At 42.5% G+C, this 24,058-nt stretch overlaps 1 protein-coding gene across 3 annotated transcripts in view; it reads right to left on the reverse strand.

Moving 5' to 3' along the window:
- The window catches only part of CREB5 (cAMP responsive element binding protein 5), a 439,335-nt gene that overhangs the window by 245,167 nt on the left and 170,110 nt on the right, over nt 1-24,058 (reverse strand). For all 3 annotated transcript variants that reach the window (XM_060415034.1, XM_015095332.4, XM_027968650.3), the window contains one exon: nt 17,825-17,997. In XM_060415034.1, coding sequence (XP_060271017.1) covers nt 17,825-17,997 — 173 coding nt within the window. The remainder of the gene's footprint in view (nt 1-17,824; nt 17,998-24,058) is intronic.

Here is a 24,058-nt window from a genome sequence, read left to right on the forward strand (position 1 = left end):
ATCCATCCAGGTCCAAAAAAACCCCACAAAGTTCCCAAGGCGTGAAAATTCAAACAAAGCTGTGGTGGTGGGGTGGTGTGAAAGGCAAGAAGAGCCTTGTATCTTAATACTGGGGAGTGAACAAACTTTCCCAATTGCAAATAAAAAGCTTGTGAATGGAGAGTGAGAGTCTCGTCCCACCTTCACAGTGATCTGTAGCCGGCAAATCCTATTCAGTGGTAGACTGAGCAGGTATCAGTCTGCTTGCTTTAAATGCCCTCCTATCCGGGCTCTCGCTCTGGGTGGTCATCTCATACCCCTTCGCCCCCCGACACAATTCTGGCAGTGGGCTTTATTGGATTTCTCGGAGCATTAGGTTTCTTGGAGCATATAAACTCCAGGATTTTTCCTTTAAATCACTGAGAGCCAGAGATGGAGGCAGAAGGATGCTTCAGAAAGAATTAAGAAAAGTTACCAGATCAAAAGAACAGTGCTGCCTCATAAGCTACTTCCTTTCTCAAAAACATGTATTAGGAGAACAGCAGCTAAAAACCTGATCAGTCATGAAAATGAGCACCAGCCCGTGGGCTGGAGGGCTGAAAGGAATTAGGTACCACCTAAAAGAAACCTCTTTGTGATGAAGCTCAGTATCTGAAGAAACACACACACACAGGGAAACAAAACCGAAAACCCATCACCCTGGACTCTCCTTTCTCAGATGAGTCATGGGTGCCCTTGCCTTCAGTGTTCAGAAAATATAAGTAGCTGCTAAAAACTTCTGGGAGGTTGAATGTAACGGTCTCTATGTGCATGCATGCTAAATCACTTGTCATGTCCAATTCATTGTGATCCTATGAACCATAGTCTGCCAGGCTCCTCTGTCCATGAGATTTTCCAGGCAAGAATACTTGGGTGGATTACCATGCCCTCCTCCAGGGGACCTCCCCAACGCAGGGAACAAACCCTTGTCTCTGGCATCTCCTACACTGGCAAGAGGATTCTTTACCACTAGAAAAGCCCCCATGCCTATGTGCAATGCTGATGTTCCCTCCATTGCAAATTATAGAGTAGACAGGTTAAACAATAAAAAGTGTATAATTCAGAATCCAGCAGATACCACTGAGCAGAGAATGCATGGCTAAGGAAAAACTCTCCCCTGTTCCTCTCAAAGTAGATTTTTATGGCAATGCAGGCTTGAAACCCAGGTAAATGCATCTCTAATAATATCTTTCATCAGAAGATATTAACTGGGGACCTGTTTGATGGAGAACAGGCCTCTTCATTCCCTCTCTGGACAAATGGAGACTTGGTGGTGTCCCACCAAACAGGTCCTTACTCCAAGATACTAGCTCTCCAGAGACTAGTTTTACTTTTATTCTCAGTTAGCTTTTTTCTCTTAATGTTTTTATCCATACATCTGTTACAGTTGAATAAAAAGAGAATGGAGTAAGAATTGTTTTTTAACCACAGGACTATTGGCAAAACAAATAGGTCCATAATTACATGAAGACACATGTATTAGTTTCCAAGGGCTGTCATAACAAATCTCCACAATCTGGGTGGCTTAAAATCAACAGAAATTGATTCTCTAACAGTTCTGGAGACTAGACATCAGAAGTCAAGGGGTCACAGGGTTGGTTTCTCTGGGGGGCTCTCAGGGAGAATCTGTGCCCCCCACTCTCCCCTGGCTGCCTCGGTTGCTGACCGACCTTCTCTCTCCTTGGCTTGTATTTGCATCACCCCAGTCTCTGCCTGCGCCATTGCAAGCTGTCCTCTAGGTGTCTTCTCACGGCCTTCTCCTAAGGACGCCAGTCACTGGGCTTAGGGCCCCCCAGAAGCCAGTATAACCTCATCTTAACTTGGTTACATCTGCAAAGATCCTATTTATAATTAAGGTCACATTCTGAGGTACTTCGGGTTTAGGATTTCAACAGATCTTTTGCGGGGATGCAATTTGACTCAAAACAACAGATGCACCATAGTTAAAGATGGAAAGAACTGAATTTTGCCTGTGAGATAGGCCATGCTGAGCCTGCGAAGGAGGAGGAAGTAAGGGATTGTCCTATGGGCTGAGCACTGGGGTGGGGGTATCCGAGGAAGTTGCCTTTTCACTCCTCTAGGTATGCCTAGTGGAGAAGGCAATGGCACCCCACTCCAGTACTCTTGCCTGGAAAAATCCCATGGACAGAGGAGCCTGGTAGGCTGCAGTCCATAAGGTTGCTAAGAGTCAGACACGACTGAGTGACTTCACTTTCACTTTTCATTTTCATGCATTGGAGAAGGAAATGGCAACCCACTCCAGTGTTCTTGCCTGGAGAATCCAGGACAGGGGAGCCTGGTGGGCTGCCGTCTATGGGGTCGCACAGAGTCGGACACGACTGAAGCGACTTAGCAACAGCAGCAGCAGCAGCAGGTATGCCTAGAGGTCAGGATGGACCATGAGAAGGGTAAAATTGTGAAAGAGAGAAAAAATCATAGTGAAGTCCTAGAGACCTAAACCAAGTCAAAGAGAGAGGAGTCTGCAGGTTGAAGTTGGATAGGGTGATGCAAGGGCGTCTGGAGTCTTTGGTTTATTGGTGCTGCCTCTCTAGCCTTCTTAAGTTTCAACACCTCAGACCCTGTGATTGCAAGTGTTCAAGCATCTATCTAAAAGAGTGAACTGAAAAAGTACAATTTCATCTGCTACTGCATCTTTTCCTGTGGGATTCAAATGAACGGATTCCTGTGAAGTCTGTGTGTTTCGTTTGGATGGTTTCCTCCCCTCCCATCCAGTCGCTATTAGTTCTTTCATGTGTTATTCCTCTCACTGCCACCCCCCATCACTCCAGAAACCATGGCCTGTTTCTCCAATCTCATCTGCCTCCACAATGGCAAAGGTGTTACTATTTCTTTGGGGAATTGGTCTTTAAGATGGTGTCTGCATCAGCATACCCAAGAATTCACTTTTTCTTTCCTAGTACATATACAGAAAATAATCTCCTAACCCTATAGTTTTCAAACGTTTTTCTTGCTGTAGAACTCTTTATTCAAAGAAGTACTTATGTAGAAACTCAATTAAATGAATAAATGTGGAACTGCTCTGGGTGAGGGGTAATGGGGAGACAGGGTGACCTGCCCACCAGGTCAGTCTCCACATCGCTTGTCTTTGGCAGCCCCTGAACACGCACTTAGAGCCCAGTTTAGTGGATTCTGTTTAGTATTCTAATTCATCTTTATAATGTGGTATACAGACATCACGTGGTAAGTGCTGGTGTCTACTGCTCATCTTTTAGACCAGGTAGTCATTTTTTTTGTTTAAAGGAGAAATCTCTGTGCAGCTGAGAAAACAGCTGTTTCCCTGGTGATGTTACCTCTTCTCCCTTGGGGTCTGCCATTTAATGTGACTGTTGCCTCTGACAGTATCTAGTTCTGTTTGGAAGCGCCCTCAAACTCACCATGCACCTTATTCGGAACAAATAACAGAATTTGCAAGCTCTTTTCATTGCTTGACTGTAGAAAAGGACTTAAAGTTAAGTCAATTAATAGAGAGACAACATTTAGTAGAAGATCAGATCCATCACTAGAAAAACCAAGGTACAACAATTAGATTTGGGGAAACTCCAGAGAAATTCATGACAAAGCATGAAGGACGAAATGCTTTCTGCAGAAAGCAATATCCTTAAAACAAGCACTTACTGTCGTAAGACAATAAAGGACTCGGTACAACAGGATCTCTGAATAAAAAGTAACAATGCCATGTATTAAGGACTGATATAAATAATATACTCTAGAGTTTTGTAAAAAAAAAAAAAAAAGTGGTTCCTTGTGAAGATTACCATTGAAAATGAACAAGTTAAGGCTCCAACTTTATTAAACTCCATGCACATGGATGACATTCCCCTGGCCTCTGTCTACCCCTAAATTCCGAAAACAAATGAAAAGTGAAAAAGCAGTCATTCTACACTCTCAGGAAATCTTATCTGAAGACAAGCTTTTACTACTACTGAGAAAGTGCGGGATTTCTTTTCCTCTACAGCACGATTTTGCCATCTTTTATGAAAACCCAGACAGGAATGCTCCTTTGTGATATTTTCCCTGCTGAACAGTCTTCATACATGTGTTATCCAGGACCACAGGTCCCTGGAAATCACTACAATGGAACTTCTACTTGCTTCTCATTTGTACAGAGGGATTCACCCAAGGAACCTGTCTGATGAAGTATAATAACAAAAGAAGTCTCTTTTCAAGGCCTAGGACAGGATCCCATCCGGGCACCACATCTGGGAGAAGGTGAGTAACCAGTTGCCTCCATTCTTTGACCGACTGAGGAATGCTTACATTGAAGACATGGTGCCTCCCCTCCCTCCCAGTTCTGACCCTGTCTAGGGATCACAGTTGGTTAGACAATGGAGGACAGACCCTCTGGGTGTCTGAAGACAAAGCTGACATTCACTCAGGTGTGTTGGGTCTGACCCTTCAAATGGAGCCTGTTGGGTTTTTTCCTTCTTCTGATTCAGCAGTTTTGAGGAGGCTCTCGAGGGGTATGATTCAGCAGCTTTTGCTATAAATTTCCATTCTGGGAGAAGGAGGTTACGGGGAGAGGACAGACCCCCCACACAGAGGGTGTGGGCTCTTCTAAGTACACTCAGGTCGGTGATTAGTATAGACTTTGGCAAGAAAGGACTTCCCTGGTGGCTCAGATGGTAAAGCGTCTTGCTTACAATGCAGGAGACCTGGGTTCAATCCCTGGGTCAGGAAAATCCTCTAGAGAAGGAAATGGCAACCCACTCCAGTACTCTTGCCTGGAAAATCCAACAGACAGAGGGGCGTGGTGGGCTACAGTCCAGGGGGTCGCAAAGAGTCAGACATGACTGAGCAACTTCACTTTCACTTTGGCAGGAAATCAACAAAATCTTATGGGAAAAATGACGTCTGAAAGAACATCTTGTTGTTCAGTCATTAAGCTGTGCATGACTCTTTGTGACCCCATGGCTTTGTGACCCCATGACCCCCTTCAGGCTCTTCTGCCCATGGGATTTCCCAAGCAAGAATACTAGAGTGGGTTGTCATTTTCTTCTCCAGGGGGATGAACATCTTGTCCTGCTATTTCTTCTTTAATGACCTGGTGAACCCTTCCACCGGGAACAGCTTCTGTTGTGAGCACTCCAGGATTCAAAAGACTTGGTCACATCCTACCCAAGGTCCCCAAGGAGGGCAGAGGCGATACCTGTGGCCAGTTATTGCAAAATGATAAGGCAAAAGCACAAGGAAACAATACAGAATCTGGAGTCTGGAGGGTGTGTGGGCAAGGAGACAACACAAATCAGGGGAAAGAAATCAGAATTAAGGTTGCAATTATTCTCCCTCCTATATGAACTTGCTGCCTTGCCATGTGGTGTTACTGCCTTTCTTCTACTGTTTCCTCTTCTACCATTTCAAGCTCAGCCTCTAACTGAAGACTTATCGTATCATTTATTTTTCTCTTTTAATTAAAGGAAGAGAGTGGAATGAAAAGAAAACATCTCCGCACTGAGAAAAGCCAAGAATCGCAGCATCCATTCAAAAAAGCTTTTGGAGTGCAGGCTCTCGTTCATGCTGGTTTTGTATCTGATAAACTTTTCCTTCAATTTGAAGCTCAATGTGTCTGAAATCCAATGAAGTGAACCAAGTACGGGATGTCGTCCAAACATGTTGAAGCACTTGTGGGTGAATCTCGGCCTCTGTGTGTGTGCTTCTGCTCCTGTGAGAAGCCTCAGTCTCAGGCAGACGCCAAACTGCCAACTCGACAAGGCAAATAATAATTACTCTTAATGGCAATAATAATTATGGAACGCGGTGGACCCAATATAAGGTTGATTATCTGTGGCTTTGGCGGGGCAGCCAAAGTTTCACACACTGTTTTTATAAAAATCAATCTCTCTGTCTCTGTCTCTGTCTCTGTCTCTCTCTCTCTCACATACACACACAAATACACATACACATTTGCCAAAAGAGATCTGGACAAACTCATTCCTCTGGTTTCCTGCAAAGTGCTTGACTACAGACCTAAATTAAATAAATAGCGGCTATCCGCACAATGAGGGGGGATTGGGACATGTTGAGTAATTGACACCACACACACACACAGACACACACACACACACACACACACACACACACACACACACACACACACACACACACACAGAGTCTCCCATTTTCCTTTTAGTTAAGCTTTAAACTTTCTCCCCAGACTTTTACTGAGAGTCATGGCCTAATGTCAGACGTGATGAATAATTGGAGGTATTCCTCCTTCTTTCTAAGGGAGATGGGAAGGAAAGAGGGAAGAAAGAAAGGAGAGAGGAAGAAAAGAAAGCCAGGGTCCTAGATGAATGTCCTGCCATACCCATTCTACTTCAGCTATGAATCAGAAGAATCTTCCAACAGATCAGAGCCTTCTTGGTGAAGCCCCAAGCCTACAGTTAGTGCCACAGCCAGTTCTCTATGAGATACTCACCTTGCTCCTCCCAGGAAGCAAGTTACCCCCTGAGCTGGGGCTCTCTCTCCCCCATTCTAGATCTGGCTGTCACCACCTTCCAGGGACATCCGCATTAGCACTTAGGTATCTCACCCCACAAACCAGTGATGTCAAGGTGTCAGAGAAATAAAAAGTGGCTGCTCCTGAAAACATAATCCATCAACCAAACAGTCATTTTGTAGATAATGAGGAATTGTTTCAATTTTCTGAAAAACTAGGTTAAGGGTCTAAGGTGAATCTACATGAGTTTTGCTTTTTTTAAAAAAAACTTATTATGTGTGTTAATCATTGTGACTATTCTTTAAAACTGGTTGCAAGGGGCTGGTGTAGTTTATTGTCGTGTAAGAAGGGGTTATAAAGGACATTCAGGACATGCCATGTGGAATACACAGAATATACCTGGAAAAGGTCTTCAAAGGTTTTGAATAATGTTTATACATGCCGAATGGCTTAAATGATGTTCCAGCAAAGCAAATTATCATGAAGTGGGTGTATACATATACATCACTCACACATACACAATTTTCATTTGGATGAAATTGGACATTAAAATTCCCCAGTCTCCTTCAATAAAATACAATTTAGTTACGATTATTGTTAAATACATTCTTTCAAAATTTGAGAGGCTGTGATTTGAAATAAGCATCTAACATTTGCATTTTTGTTTAGTTTTGTCATTGAAAAATACACCCTGACTCAATACAGAGTTACAGAAAGCTTCAGGGGGAGACTCTAGCTTCACTGAGTTTGCACTTCAACAAAAATGGCATCTCTCATACCACCCAAACACTACTGCAGTGGCAGCAGACTCTAGTTCTCTTCAATCCAGCACTTGATTGCTTATCTCTTTGGGCATTCAATTTGAACCAAGACTCTCAAGTGAGAAAAAATGGCACACTAAGCAGTGATCCCCAAGAGTCTGCCAAACACTTGGCCTCCAGCCCCTATGGACACTGAGAACACCATCGGGCACTTGACAAGTGTCCAGTGGCTTGCTGACTTGGGGATGGGTTTTCATTGTGGCAGTCATCATTATGATTGTCTATGTAGAAATGTTTATGGGTTTTATGGACTGAAAATAATATACTGGAGGTCAGTGGTAAACTGCTGTGTATTTGGCTTATGAATTATCCTATCTGAACCAATATATGATGAGTATACTCAGGAAGTCATTTCTGGCATTTCAAAGATTTCTGGGGCCATCTGTTCTCTGCAAAGACCTGCACCTCTGCAAAAGCCAGCCAAGCACATTCTGGCATGTCTGTACCCCCCACACTCACAAGGGTCCTATCATTTTACAGACTTTACCGACCTATTCACCAGCCAGAATGCACTTTGCCAAAGGGGGTGGGGGGAAACTATAAAACTCCAAATTCTTTTAAATGTGTCTGGTACCATTAAGAATGTTTATTGCTCTATAGAAATTTTACAGTTGATATTTACCAAAAGCACAACATACTTGGTAAACAGATTACTGGATTGTCTGCTAAATGTGATGTATCTGTTTTTATGAAATTTCTTCTTCCATAATCCCTACCAGCCAAGCAGTATCGTGGGAGAGTGTTAGTCATGATAAGGAAACAAATATGTTCATAAGAGCTAGAAAAGGGCACTGGTTAGACAATCCAGTTTCATTCTTTCATTTTATAAGATGGAAAAGTAGGGCCCTGAGAGGTCAAGGGAGCTGTTCAAAGTCCCATAACTTGTGAGTGATGGAGTCAAAACCACCAGCAATTGCTCTCAATCTCTAGCAATGACTTGTACTGTCTCACTGAAATAGGATTCCATCTGTATGTAACTGAAACTTAACATAAGGGATTCCCTTCATATCCAAAATCCAAGACCAAATTGGTTATTTCTGTGATATTCTCATCCAACCAAAGGTAAAAAGTCCACAGGATTTGTATCTCCTTCAACTAAATCCTCCACAAAAAGAATATTAAAAACGAGAGTAGAAAAAATCCATTTGGTCTAATATTATTGAAAAATACATATAAGAGGACCTACTGAATCATTTACCTTTTAAATCCTAAAGTGTCCAGTTATATGACTACATAGTATTGCAGTGAGGACCACAGACTATCTGCAGTTCTTGTCTTTTAACTCAGAAACTACTTATCTATCAGAACAGGTAAGTTATTTATACTTTGTGAAACATATAGTCTTTAAGAATTTGAAAGTTACAAATGATCAGAAACGCCCACTGGGACACAGCCATGCTACCTGTACATGCTCAGTCCTCAAAAAAGCAAAGTGTACTCCCAGTTGCAAAGTACCATCTCTGCTTTACCAGATTCGTTTCTCCTAAGACAGTCACCTTGGAGAGCACAGCACACACCAGTCCTTTCCCCATGTCACTGTCCCTTTTGGCGTTCTTGGAGGAATGGGTACATTTAGTCCTGGGACTCATTCTAAACACAACACTGGGACTCATGTAAACCTACAGTGGCGAGCCAGCTCGGTGTTCTGGCCCTAAAAACAGAAAATAATGAGCCAGTTCCCGTGTAGGAACTATGACAAGCATAGAAAGGTGCAGTTAATCATTGAATTTTATATTAAGATAAACATATATCCTCAATTTCCAATGTTTAATTATTTGGCACCTTACCCAAGGTTTTCCCCTTGGAAAATACTAAATACTGACATAAGCTAGACTTTTATGTTTCAGGTCTTCTATAAAGTAACCCCCCAAATAATAAATCCAGAAAAGAAGACAGTGGACTGCGTTTTTCCATAAAGCTATGTCTGGCAATATAATTGTTCCAATTTCTTGTATTACATTTGTATTATATCTTTCACTGTTGTGCTGTTGTCTAGGTGTTTTTCTAGTGAGCTCTTCGGCAATAAGTCACTTTTAGTAAAATGAGAATAAAAGGACAATTTGCTGATAGGATTAATTCAAGGGAGGAAACTCCATAGTCGTGCATACAGTCCTGAGCCCCCAAGGAACTTGCCTTCCAAGTAGTTTTCAAAATTACACTCATTATGAAAACCATCAGCCTTTTAGCACAGGATAAGGCTTGAGGATTTTCTAGTGATGCCTCTTCATTGTACATGTAAGGAAGTTAAAACATGGAGAAGTCAACTTCATTTGGACCCATGGGACAGTGACTTGGCTTCCAGTTTCAGCACTTACCTTTATCCGTATAACGTGGGGCAAGCCACATAATCACTGAACCTCACTTTAGTCAGCTGTAAAATGGGTATAAAGTCTCCATGTAACAGAATTATAAATTTGTTGTGATTCACCTAGGAGTTGAACCTGGAAGTCAAGTCTCTCTGTCTTCATAGGTTAGGACCCTTGTCTTGACTGCACTGGTCTCCCCTTCCCAAACATTCCCAGTCCCTACTCTGTTCTTACGCACATGAGTATGAGAATGCCTCCTGAAATTCAGATAATCAAGAACCCCAAACTCAGCTCCTAGAGGAAAACAAACCAAAAGAGAAAAGAAATTTGAGACAGAAAAGAAGCAATGAATGAGGATTGTGTTGCTGAGAGTGACTTGTAATCAGCTGGTTAACCTTTTAAAGTGTAGACGAAGGAAGGGGGACCCAGGGCAATTGTGCACTTGGCCAAGGTTATAAAGTTTTTTGACTGGCAGAGCCTAAACCCATGACCTCTAAACCTGTGGTCAATACTTTTGCAAGACTCCCCTCTAACCTGACTTGGTTTGGCTCTGAGTAAGCTTGTCTTTTCCAGGCATATCTTTTCAATATGCCACACAAAAGAACAAGTGTCTAGATTTACAACAGACACAGACTGAATGATCCTGGGCTGTTTTCTCCAGAGCAGACCTGTGCCTTGTTGTTGTTCAGTTGCTAAGTCACGTCCTACTCTTTTTGACCCCATGGACTGCAGCATACTGGCTTCCTTGTCCTTCACTGTCTCCTGGAGTTTGTTTAAACTCATGTCCCCTAGCTGGTGATGCCATCCAACCATCTCATCCTCTGTTATTCCCTTCTCCTGCTTTCAATCCTTCCCAGCATCAGGATCTTTTCCAAAGAGTCAGCTCTTTGTGTGGTGACTCATTGGTGTGCCTAGCTGTTCTAAAAATGGGAGGAGACAGTCAAAATACAGAGACACTTATATGGAAGGTTCTGGAACTCTGTGAGCAGAGCTTCTAAGATCCAGAAATGAGACTCTCCCGCAATAAGTCATCATAGGCAAAGTCACCTATCCACACAGGAATCAGAATAGCCTGGAAGTCACACTTCATCTGGTCAGGGCACAGGTTCTTCCTATAAACCACGAAGCCAAATGTAAAGCAACCAAATGGTTGGAGAAAGGACAGCCACTCTCAAGCAGGAATCTGGTTTTCTTAATAGTGAGAGGATTTGGCCAAGAGATCTCCCAGGTACAGGCTCTCTCTCTCTGTATCCATGTGCTCTCACAACCTGCAAAGTCCCTTTCTGAGGGCCAGGGAACTCCTGTATTTTTCTCCTGAAGGATTTAAGCAGCTGCTGAAAACTCAGTGTGTCTACCTCTGCCCTTGACCAGCCTGTAGGTATGTGAAGGAAGCACGTCACACTGTAACCAGAGGCTAAGCACTAACCAACTCATGTGGGCAGATGGCTCTCCCAAATGGTCAAACATGCTCACGTATCTTTCATGGCACTGGGAGTGCTACAGGCGGGAGCACAGAGAAAGCATGTGCTTTGAAGTCCAACAGAACCACATTCAAACTCTGCTCATCTCACTGGCTGAGTGACTTTGGATAAGTTACTTCTCTTCCTTGAGCAGTAAAACTCGAGCAAATAATGCCTGCCTCTCCAGACTCTTGGAGAATGATAGAAAGCAACATGCAAAGATAAATCAGTGCTCTGCACATAGATGATGCTGGATAAATGTTAGCTCCCTTTCTTCTCTTTATTATGAGCCTGCTAATCCCAAACTTCTCTAACAAATAGCTTGAGCCACTAAAGAGTGACTTTCAATTTTCTTTCCCAAGAAGACTAGCTTTTACAAACTGAATGTGTCTCCCTCCAAATTCATATGTTGTTTTAGTCACTCAGTCATATCTGACTCTTTGCAAACCCATAGGCTGTAGCCCACCAGGCTACTCTCTGTCCATGGAATTCTCCAGGTAAGAATACTGGAGCGGATTGGCATTCCCTTCAATGAGGTCATGAGTCCCTAAAACAGGATTAGTGTCCTAAGAGGAGGAAGAGATACCAGAGGTCTCACTTTCTGTCTTTTTCTCCTCTCTCTGAAGTGAAGAAGTGAAATTCGCTCAGTTGTGTCCAACTCTTTGCTATCTCATGGACGATATAGTCCATGGAAATCGCCAGGCGAGAATACTGGAGTGGGTAGCTATTCCCTTCTCCAGGGGATCTTCCTAACCCAGGGATCGAACCCGCATCTCCCACATTGCAAGTAGATTCTTTACCAACTGAGCCACAAGGGAAGCCCAAGAATACTGGAGTGGATAGACTATCCCTTCTCCAGCGGATCTTCCCGACCCAGGAATTAAACCAGGGTCTTGCGCATGGCTGGTGGATTCTTTACCAACTGAGCTATCAGGGAAGCCCTCTCCTCTCTCTGTCAATCTGCCTGTCTCTCTCTCTGTATGCACAGAGAAGTGATCAGGTGAGCACACAGTGAGATGACAGTCGTCTGTGAGTCAGGAAGAGGGCCCTCACCGAGAACCAAATCTGCCAGCACCTTGACCTTGGACTTTCCAGCCTCCAAAACTGTGGAAAGTAGACATCTATTGTTTAAGCGAAGATACCTGCCTTGCTGTGTTCCAGGTGAGGAACTGAGACACTAAGACACAACAAAGCTGGCCTGAGGGATCACAGGCAAGAACCAGGCGAGGAGAGGAGAGCAGGGGTGCTTTTTCCTGCTTCTTGGAAGATGTAGCCATGTGCTCTGGCATCCTGGCTCTGCCCCCCTTCATCTGGCCACAATACCTTGTGGTATTACAACTTTCAAATGTTAAGAAACCTTATATTTCCTCAAGTATCAGTACTTAATGTTTCGTTCCACACATAAAACTCTTTGACTAGAAAGCTGCTGGCCCTCTTGTCAGAGGTGATTTCTCAAGGCTCTGCACAGGATTTAACGGGAGCCATATGGTTAAGTCCGTCAACCCTCCCAGAAAGCACTCCCCTGAAAGGCCTCATAAATGTTCTCGGGGCTGTGAAAGACCCAGCAACTTTCTAACAATAAAGCAATGTTCATGGCCGTGATATTCTGCAACACACAAAGCAGGAAATAATGGCTTCGGGTCTGAATTACTTAAAGGGGGCTTCAAGCTGTCCTGGAGAGGGGTTGTGGGTGTGGGGGCAGGGAGTGATAAGCCGGGACCTGCTGGCTGCTGCATCCAGGAGGAAGAAGGTTGGCTTGCACCCTGCTAGCACAGGCCTGTGGTGGGCAGCGACAGTCTAATTCATGCTGTTGATTTGTGGAGTTTAAGAAAACTCTTCATAATGGATGTATACACTTATGCATATACAGAACAAGCATACTCAAACTGTGAAATGTGAAAGTGAAAGTGTTGGTCGCTTAGTCATGTCCAATTCTTCCTGACCCCATGGACTGTAGCCCGCTAGGCTCCTCTGTCCATGAACTCTTGCAGGCAAGAATACTGGAGTGAGTAGCCATTCCCTTCTCCAGGGGATCTTCCCAACCCAGGGACTGAACCCCGGTCTCCTGCATTGCAGGCAAATTCTTTACAGTATGAGTCAACTGTAAGCTGATGTTTCACATGTTTTCTTTAAGCAGTGCCTTTTTGTGATGGCATCATTTACTGACCTTTCCCCTCCCTTTTTTCAGAACACCAGACACAGAAATCCTTGAATCAATTAACATTCCCATCTCAATGGACACCTCAAGCATCGACAGCAACTCATACAAAAAAATCACATGACTTTCTCCAACAGGCAAAGCGGCATTGTTTTTTACATCAATGAGTTTTGAGATGTGATAAGCTCTTCTTTTATTACTATTATTTAAAAAAAAAAAAGCTCAGAAAGGGTGAGAGAAATACAATTTTTGATGAGTATCAGCTCCTTTTTATTTTTACAAGATTTGCTATATTTTCTATAAATTTCTAGCCAAGTCTTAGATCTACATTGCCTAAATAAAGCTTTATGCAAATAGGGTATATGATGAAACAGCTAATATACCTATAAACATACATGTGCCAAGACTAAAACTGGCATAAAATCAGAGAGAGGTTTTATATATACATGCTGTTGAACATATTTTCAAATTTCTTGATATCCTAACTAGAACATTCCAGAAAAGACCAGATATCTTCTTTTCAAATATCAGTCTTGGTAGGAACATTTGTATATCCTGACGTTAGATATATCACATCTACACTTTAAACAATGACTGGCAAATAATTTTTTTTTGCCAGTAATCTAACAAGCTTATGCATTTGCCAATTCCATAGGGGGAACTAAATCTATAGAACATTCTGAATACAGGAAGAAATTTTGTGGACTATTTGTGCCTCTCACAACCTGTCAGAACTCTGTACTGATATCCATTGTTGTAGATCACCTCATTCCATATTACTTTCATTGTCTTCCTAAAAAGTTACCAAGCATGAATTACCTAATGACATTGGTCCATAAAGAGAAGTAGGTTTCTCTAGGAATTTGCTGTTGTTCAGTTGCTATATCATGACCAACTCTTTTGCAACCCCATAGAATGTCACCTGCCAGGCTCCTCTGTCCATGGGATTATCCCAGACAAGACTACTGGAGTGGGCTGCCATTTCCTTCTCTAGAAGATCTTCCTAATATAGGGATCAAACCTGTGTCTCCCGCTTGCCAGACGGATTCTTAAGCACTGAACCACTAAGGAAAGCTAGGATTTATTAAAATTGTAGCCACCTTCTCAACTGACTGCTGGCCCCTACAAAAATTTCTCATATGAGGAAAGAGAGAGAGAGACAGAATTAGACAGAAAGAGAGAACTTATACTACTGATACCTGCTCTTCCACCACTCTCTCAGGAGTTGCAGACTGGATCCTGAATTAATGAGCCTGTTATGTGATCTCTAATAAAAAAAAAAATTACTAGAGGAGAGAGATACTGCTTGGAATCTGCCACATATTTGGTCCAAGGCAGAATCGATTTCATCTGTATTTAACACATGCTTGTTTTCTATCTCGCTTGTCTCCCCCACACCCTATGGCTCCCTCTTTTTCTTTTTCCATCTGGAAAACTTATCTCCTAAAATGCTACCATCAATCAGCCAAAGGCACTCTTCTCGACAGGGTGTCTGCCAGTTTGACTAAGCACAAGCAGTCACTAGTTTAGGGATGCCTCCCACACTCTCCAACACTGTGTTTTTCTAGCCTACCTAACCACACGAGTGCAATTTGGGATATTTATACTTACCTCCAGTTTTTATCGAGATAAAAAGCACTACTTGGACAGAAGTGGGCATTGGCAATGGAAGCAGGTGATAGAGGACAGACTGAAGTTTGCACACGTGGTTCGTCTATCTCAGAATTTTGCATTTCCACCCATTTGGTCCTATGTTGACTCAGTGCCTGCTTCAAAAATATGAAAATCAAATGCTCACAAGGATGCCTACACTTGGTCCTCCAAATCTTCCTTAGGAGCAGGCACTTCCCATTTCCAATCCTTCATGTCAATATCACTCCCAATACATTCAAACCTCTAAGTTTAAATACAGCATGAAGGGGGGATGGTGGCAGAAAGGAGAATAAAAGTGGGATTGGCAATAGAAACCCAGCACTGGTCAAAGGGAAGAAAAGGGGGGAACGGGAGATGGGTGGCCCCCCCCCGCAAAGTTCTATTTGTGAACACGCCCACTGGCCACAGCAAAAAAGCCCTGTGCGTGGGCACAGGTGGGTCCCAGCCTCTCTGGCTGGGTGCAGCTTAAGCGCGGAGCCTGAATGAAGACTTTCATTGCTGTTTGCTGCTTTTGTTGGCCAGTAGCCATGGCAAACATTTGCAGGTGGCTTGGCCAGATTTTGACACTTAAATATTTGAGGTTGTGATAAAAATCAGAATATTACTACAATATGGTTCTGTGCAGCCTCAGAGGAAAAAAAAAAAGAAAACTATCTGCAGTTTCAAATGCTCATTTAAAGACACAGTCTCCAGAGGGAACTCATGTTTTAAAGTAAGTACTCATTTCCTCTTTGCTGAGAGAAATAAAAGAGTCAGCCATCCCCAAATGTTACCACCTAGAGTTTCATTCTGAATCCACTAGTGAGATGGGTTGCTGAGCCCCCATGATCATCCGGGCAAGGTTTTAGATGGGTCACATGGAGAAAAATGGAAATGACAGGGTGTGGAGTTTGGAATCAACATGGCAAACACAACAGGGAAGGATTTGAAGCAAGAAACAGCCTCCCTCAAGTTTGGCAATGAGACAGAGTCCTAAAAGTGACAATTATCTCCTAGAAAACACCAGGAGAAACACATAACACCCCAGGACTGGGAATAAACGGGAAGACAGAGTGGGTCGGGAGATGGCATATACCCCCACCTGACAGGGCATAGTGACACAGCCTAGAAATGTCATCCAGCTGTACAGCCCTGGCCAGCTGGGAAATTATTGACAGAGGCAACACCCATCTTAGAATTTAGTGCTAACCCTTAAAAGATTGTTTCACAAAAACCACCATTGTACTAACAATGGCCAAATACTAAGGGCCTCCAAAAGGGAAGCTGGGGGGCAGGAGGCAGAAGAACTCCAGGGGAGAAGGAATGCTGTAAAAATGCTAATAAAATCTAGCACATTTTATGTTTTTTCCCCTTGAAAGAAAAATAAAATAATTATAATTAGCTCACCTAACTGTGAATTGTTTGCCCAAAGCCAGGCCACTGGCGTGAAGGAGTCCCCTTGAGACTGAGATGCTGTCTTTAATGACCCCACCTTCTTAGTATATTACAGGTTATTGCTTTGGACGGAGAAGCATTTACTCCCATAGACGTTTGAGAAAAAAAGGATTCTTTCACAGACACACTTGCAACTTTAGTGATGGCTTATTCCAACAAAGCCAAGCATTCAAATGGCCAGATTAATTTTCTGTTTCTTGAATGGGAAACCAAAGATTCCCATGGCAAACTCACAACACAGTTATTACCCCCAACTCTCACTTGTTAAGATTTGTCTTTGTATGTCACAACCCATCCTGATGAGTTGAGAAATGTGAGAGACAAGGTACCCTTTCTAGTGTATTCTGAGGAGGGATAAGCCATTGTCCCTAGCGCTCTCTCTGGGTGGGGAATTCTTACACACATTTAAAACAAGGAAGGGAAAAGACATAACTGACAGAGTGAGATAGCTTCTAATTTTTTCTTAAAATCACCGTATCTACTATTCAGTGGAATATTCTAACTAAATTCTGATATGCACACCAAACACAGCAAGTTCCCTTTCCTATTTTAAACAGAGAATTCTAGGAACAAGGAGCAAGCAGTTCTCAGCATCCAGTAACATAAATTTATCATAGCTCCTTAGCTTAAGTTACTACTTTTTCTTCCTAAGATCCCAAGCACTCTTAAATCTTTTATTTCCTTTTCACATTAGTCTTGTGAGGGTGGAGAGAAGAGACACCATCCTCATTCTTGAGAGCAGGAAGCTGGGCCAGAAGTGTGCATTTCTAAGAAGCTCCTGGGTAATACCCAGGCTGCCAGTCCTCAGACCACACTCTGAGTAACAAGGACCGAGAGCTATCACATGATACTCAGGAGTGAGTGCTTGTTCCGTGCCATGATACAGTGTCTGCGAACATTCTACCTATTTTTCTCAATGCCTCAGTATTCTTTTTTATATAAACGAGAAGGATAGGATCTGCCTTCTTCGTTTCGTCTTCTCCAGGAATGAATATGAACCAGTGCAGAAAGAGGTGAGCTAATGAGAAGGTATTAATATTAACAAGGGAGAGAAGAAAGAAGAATCATCAGAGAGAAGGAGGACTGTGGAAACATACCAGAGACACGGGTGACTGGTCTTAGGAATGGAGGTACATACTCTGTTAGTGAGGAAGCTGGGCAGGTGACACTTCCCTCCACCATCCTCAAGCATTTGTCCTGAGAACTACACTCTGCTCCCAACGTCCAAGGAGTTTCCCCACAGTCACCTTAAAGTTCAAGAATCTTCTCTGAAGGAACAATGACACAGAACGACTTGCCCTTCTCTCTAGATCCAAGGTCAAAGAGCTTCTACCAAACAGAGACTCCCTCTAGCTGTCTCCCACCAAAAACATCACTCTGAGCTCTAGGCAGTATCACACCAGCCAGGAAAACCAACTTCTGTCTTATCCAACCTGCAGACTAGAAGCCGGAAGAGAGTCCAGAAGCTTCCCTGAGCTCCGGCCAGGACCCAGAGACAACCAAGGAGATCTCCTTACCCGATCTGGCGGTTGGTGGAAGGGGCCTGCGTGATGACAGAGCTGGACTGGGGTGACGGCATGGCTTGCTGAATCACAACGCTGGTGTCATGGTTGGGCATCCGGGCGCTGCCGAGCTGGTGAGCTCCAGGCCCCGCCATGGCCCCACCAACGGGGTTATGCATCGAGATATTCTGCCCAGAGAAGACAGAAGGGAAAGGGTCAGAAGAGGTTAATGCTTTATTCTGCTCTCAGGCTTTCAAAGGCCAAACTGGGGAATCTGGTCATGTCAACTAAATACAGAGTTATGGCTTCTGGCAAGCCATAGGTCCATTTATTTTGTTATAAGTTACAGCTTCAAGGAGATGAAAAATAACTATTCGCCTTAAGAGTAAAGCACATAAGAAAATACCTGGAAGTTCACTAATCACCCTGCCACCTCCCCATGTGAGGTTTAGTGCATATCTGCTCTGACTTGGGGTGATATATATTCCATTTGAAAATGATTTCTGTGGTAAGTGCATAACATTATGATTTAGTGAAAAGCCATTCAGCACCCTGCTTTGAATGACAAGCACACTTGTTATTTTTTCTTTTTCAGTGCTATAAGAGTAACCACCTCTTTTTTTCCCCAGGAAACTACTTTTCTAACTCATAATCTGAGTATGCGTGACCCAAGCTCAACAACCTAGGGAGTGAGGATATTGACTGTGAAAGACAACAGGGTGTCTGGGGTTCAATGACGAGCGTGAGAGTTACAACTCTCTATTGTTTTTCCATAAGATAAATCTCCAATACTTTGGTTGAATCATGGAATACTGACGACACTGGTTTACCTGTTCACTTGTTCACTGTCTTTTCCTCTAGAACATACAGTGTTTGTGTTCATGACTCTATCCCATGGGGACTGGAGCTCAGTAGGCACTCAGCAGACATGCATACATACATACATGAATATAGTAGGGAAGAAAATAACGGCACAGCTGAGTCACTTGAGTGACTTAATATCCTGTCTTTATTTCTGGTGACTTGAGTGAAGGCTTCTTTGCTTAAAATTCAAAAGTAAGGTAAAGTATGGGCTTCTCAGGTGGCATTAGTGGTAAAGAACCTGCCTGCCAATTCAGGAGACATAGGAGACACAGGTTCAGTCCCTGGGTTGGGAAGATCCCCTGGAAGAGGGAAACCCACTCCACTGTTCTTGCATGGAGAATCCCATGGACAGAGGAGCCTGGAGGGCTACAATCCATAGGGTCGCAAAGAGTTGCACATGACTGAAATGACTTAGCATGTACGCAAGGTAAAATATGCATGATAAAGCCAGCTTAAAAGACAGTGCTTTGTGTGGTTTTTTTTTTTTTTTTGGAGGATAATTGCTTTACAGTGTTACAGTGGTCTCTGCCATGCACCAATGCAAATCAGTCATAATTTTATATATATATATATATATATATATATATATATATATATGTATGTATGTATATGTATATCCCCTCCCTGTTGAGCCCCCCTCCTCCCGCCATCCCAACTCTTTAAGTCATCACAGAGTGCGAGGCTGGGCTTCCTGTGCTATACAGCAGCTTTATGCTAGTTATCTATTTCACATGTGATAGTGTATATAAGTCAATGCTTAGAAAAGAATGTCACTGGGGCAAGAAGAGAGGATTCACACTGAGGCATAAGAGGGCTGAAATGTGAGAAATTCAGAACCTAGAAAAGAAAAAGAAAGTACCGGACAAAGTTACATAAGTCAGTGGGCCACTGAAAACATCCAAGTACAGCTCTTTAGCCTAGAAGGGTATGGAAATCTGAGAGGTCAGTTGGACAGTGGGCTGAGGATGACAGGAAAGAAATGGAGTGTCACTAGCAATTTACTAGAGGAAAAATACCTATCTGTCTGTGCTTTGAGGTTAGCAAAGAAGAAAATAAACAGTACCCAGGAGAACAGGAAGTGGTTCTTTGAAGTTCTTCTGCAAAGAACAGGATTTCCTGCACTATGTGTTAAATGATGGTGATAACATATATGGTGGCGGGGGTGGTTGTGTCCATCACTTTGCACCGTTCCCAGGTTTATGATTTCTAAATCCTGACCACACAGTCTGTCCAGAGTCCAGATGGCAACTGGGCACCTGGCTTAGACTGTGAGCTGACTGTGTTGTCGTGAGGTCCCAAAGGCATGAACAGGTTTAAACACACACACACACATGATCCAAAGGCTCCTCTTATATACTGGAAGGTTTTTCTGACATGGGAAAATATTGTGGTTGGTTAAAGTAAGATGGAAGGAAATAGTGATTTGTATTGGGGTGGCAGCACAGGGATACGCTTGAGTTATTTTTATGGGAACTAGAGGTATAAAGAATCAAATGAAAAGTAATACTGAAAATAAAGATAATCATTATTTCTTTCAAAAGTAAACCTCAACAAACTCATTTTTCTAGGTCTTAGCATGAGGTTGTGATGAAGTAAACATTGCAAGTATTATTTTTTAAATCCTTTGTTTAGATCCTTCAAGATACATTTTTTTCATCTTGTTCACAGTCACTTAGTTTGTTAATAATAGATCTCAGGCACAGGAGGATTTCTGACTTTCGTTTTATTATTTCTGTTGTGCTAGTGAAAGTTATCAACAGAGCCATATGATTTTAAAAATAATCTTCTTTAAGCTCATGACAATAATATAAAATGTCTAAACCCTTCTTGAGTTCCCTTTGGCATCTCTTTTCTATCACCCCCACGTGGAGTCCCCAAGTACCATAAATTCAATGCAAGCATCATTCTCCTCTTTCTGTCTCTTCTTCCACCAACTTCTACCCAACCATCATCATCTTCTTTCCTGGATTCAACAATCACTCTCCAAACCGGTCCCCCGTCACTCACTTTGACTTCCTTTCCTCCTTCCCATACTACAGCCACAGTCACCTTTTCAAAAGGCAAAACCAAGCACATAACATACAGATCCCTCTACATTGCCCACCCTCTCCAGGCTGCTTAGATGGCTTCTCATGGTTCAGAAGACCCTGACAGCACTCTTTCCTTGATCTTCAAGGCCTTCATGAGAGCCTTCTGGTCTCCCCAGCTCATCTCACACCACCTTCACTCTTGCTGTCTGTGATTCACTCCACCTGCAGGACTTTCCCTGCTCTCATCCTGAACGCGCTCCATATGTCGGTACAGAGCTGAACATGCTGTTTCTGCTACCCATGCTCTTTCCCTACCTGCACCTTCAAATCACAAACTGAGCATCACGTGAGAACGCCTTCCCTGACCTCTCCAAGAATGAGCACCATCTCCCCCTCCTTCGCAGCACTTTACACAAGTTCACAATTGTCTTCGATTATTTGACCAATATCTGTTGCTCCCTCTAAGCACAATGAGAGAAGGGACTAAATTCGACTATACTCCCCACTGAGTCTCTGTTGCCCAGATCAGTGCCCAGCATAAGGTAGGCACACAGCAAACTACGCAGAATGAGTAAACTATAAAATGATGCTCCTAAAATTTTCAGTATGATGAAATCTTATCTTTTATTTCCTGAGTGAATTCTGAGAATGTGAGCGCTCTTGTCTGCTTACCTTAAAATCTCAAAGTATGCTCACAATAAGAGATGTTAAGATACATTAGATATTAAGGTACCTGTTTGATTATGGGGTAGAGAAATAGGATCAGAATTAAGAAGAAAGCCACAAGCATGGAACATACGCTGGAAATCAAAGTCTTTGAGAAGACATTGAATGAGCCCTTGAAGGAAAGTACTAAGAAATGAACTTCAAGTCTTTGAGCACTTTGGCTCAAGTGATATGTCCATAACAATTCTTTACCTTCACCATGAAAACCAAGAAAATCTTTGTTCAAAGTTTTTGAAACGTGATACAAAGAAATTGGCTTGATTTATTCAGAGTGAAGCATCTTAAATGAGAGAGAGAAATACCTATGCCCTCAAAAAGTCTAGGAATGTTGTCTGAGAATCATTAAAAAGAATAAAAAAGACTACCAGGAATACACTTCACACACATCCCCACCAACATTTTAAAGAGATCTCTTTGTCTCTGTGATATCCTTCAGAGATGGAAAAAACTCCTAAAAGTTATGCTGTTTTTCAAAAATCTCTTTTCTCCCCCACATATGAAATCTGCAAATTCTCCAGCCTCCTCCCCCAAGACCCAGAGAGTAATTTCAAAACATTTTGGAAAAATAAACAAATTTAAGCAAGCATTATCATTTTGCATTAAAAGAAGATGATTTTTTTTCTTTCAGCATTACATAGTAACTCAAACATGAAATTACTTTCTGAATTCACATTTTCCTAATTATGGGTTCAAAACCTGTCTTCCTTGATAAAAGAATGGCATTTTATCTTTAGATGAATTAAATATCCAATTTCAAAAACACAAAGAATGACTGTATCTCACCGAGTTATTTTTGTTAGTATAGGTGCGTAGACTTGGAGCTGGTGAAATAATGTCACCAACCAGTGATGGATGTCAATATACAGTGAAGAATCTGGGGGTTCAACCTTTGGCCTTCTCTTGTTCAACATTTTTATCAACAGCTTGGATGAAGATGTAAATTCATGCTTGTCAAATCTGTGGTTGACACAATATTGGGAGGCATCACTAACATTCTGGATAGTAGAACACGGTTTTACTCGAGCCAACTGTATGATCTGGCCTCCAAAAATGCTAACATAAATCTAGGTTGCTGTAGGAGAAGTGCAAAGTCCAGATCAAGGGAAGTAATTATTTCACTGTCGAGCACATTGGACTGACCACATTTGGCCACCACATTTTAAGGGGGAAATTGACAAATAGGCGGGAATGAAAGCAATGGAGGCATCCAAAATACATCACAGGAAAGAGTGGTAGAAGAATCAGGGAATATTTAGTCTGAAGAAAAGAAGGCTTAGAGGTCATGCTAACTGCCTTCAAATATTTGCGGTATTAGACATAGTCTATGTTGCTCCAGAGGGCATAATTTCAAAAAATGGGATCAAGATGATAAAAGCCAACAACAACTACAATTTGAGTACCTATTGAAGCAGCTATTATGATAGATGCTTTATAAACTGCTCCTCTAATCCTCACAAAGGTGGCTCAGAGGTTAAAGCATCTGCCTGCAATGCAGGAGACCTGGGTTCGAACCCTGGGTTGGGAAGATCCCCTGGAGAAGGAAATGGCAACCCACTCCAGTATTCTTGCCTGGAGAATCCCATAGATGGAGGAGCCTGGTGGGCTACAGTCCACGGGGTCGCAAAAAGTCGAACACAACTGAGCAACTTCACTTCACTTCACTAATCCTCACAGTGACACTGTAAGATAGGCATTACTATTCTAATTTTAAGATGAGAAAAAGAGTAAAAGTCTACACCATTGCTAATACCATTCCACCTCCCTCTGGCCACAGTCAGTCCTTCTGGACTGGCACTTTAAAAATAGAAATGTGACCTTTAGTTGGGATAAATTTACCAATATGTAGGGATAACCAAAGACAAAATAAGTTGCCTTATAAAGTACTGAGCTTCCAAGCATCAGATTTAAGCTGGTAGGGACTAGTGGACATCTGTAAAGGATGCCGCCAAGAGGATTCTTACAGCCGGAGGGAGATGGCACTAAATGATCTCTAAGGTCTCTTCTTGCTAAGATTCCCTCACAATACATGGTTCATAATTTGGCTCAGATGCTTCCCAATAATTAGTAAGCTGTGATAATTTTGAAAATACACTGCCTTAGGAGTTAGGAGGTCTCTTCCAGTTCAGTCTTTCCACCCCTCCTCATCGTCATATAACCTGCATAAATCATTCAGCTCCCCTTGACTTCACAGCCTATCACTACAAGGGGTACAGCGGACCACACGGTCTCCATGACCTTTTCCAGCTCTGCTATTCTACACGTCTTTCTATGTTACATTTTATGAGACACTAAATATCCAAACAGACTTTTTAGACTTGATTCAAGGGCTTACAAACATTGATTTTCCTCCATAACCATAAGGTTTTGCAGAAATGAGCTTTCCAAAAATTATAGCTTTCCACCAGACCCAAGGGATCACGATTGAGGGAACAGACCTAACAAAATAAAATTTCACAAACACCAAAGATGAAAAAGCTTCTCGGAAGAAACCATTTTCACCTAAATCTCCCCCTCTTTAGTTTAGATTTCTCTGCATGTCCTTGGCCTTCCTCTTTTCCTATGCCCTGAAATATACCTTGCTCTCCATTCACTGTTGTTCTGAGATATAAAGGGTATGTGAATGGGATGA

Source organism: Ovis aries, chromosome 4 (assembly GCF_016772045.2).
Source record: "Ovis aries strain OAR_USU_Benz2616 breed Rambouillet chromosome 4, ARS-UI_Ramb_v3.0, whole genome shotgun sequence".
Classification (NCBI taxonomy): Eukaryota; Metazoa; Chordata; class Mammalia; order Artiodactyla; family Bovidae; genus Ovis; species Ovis aries.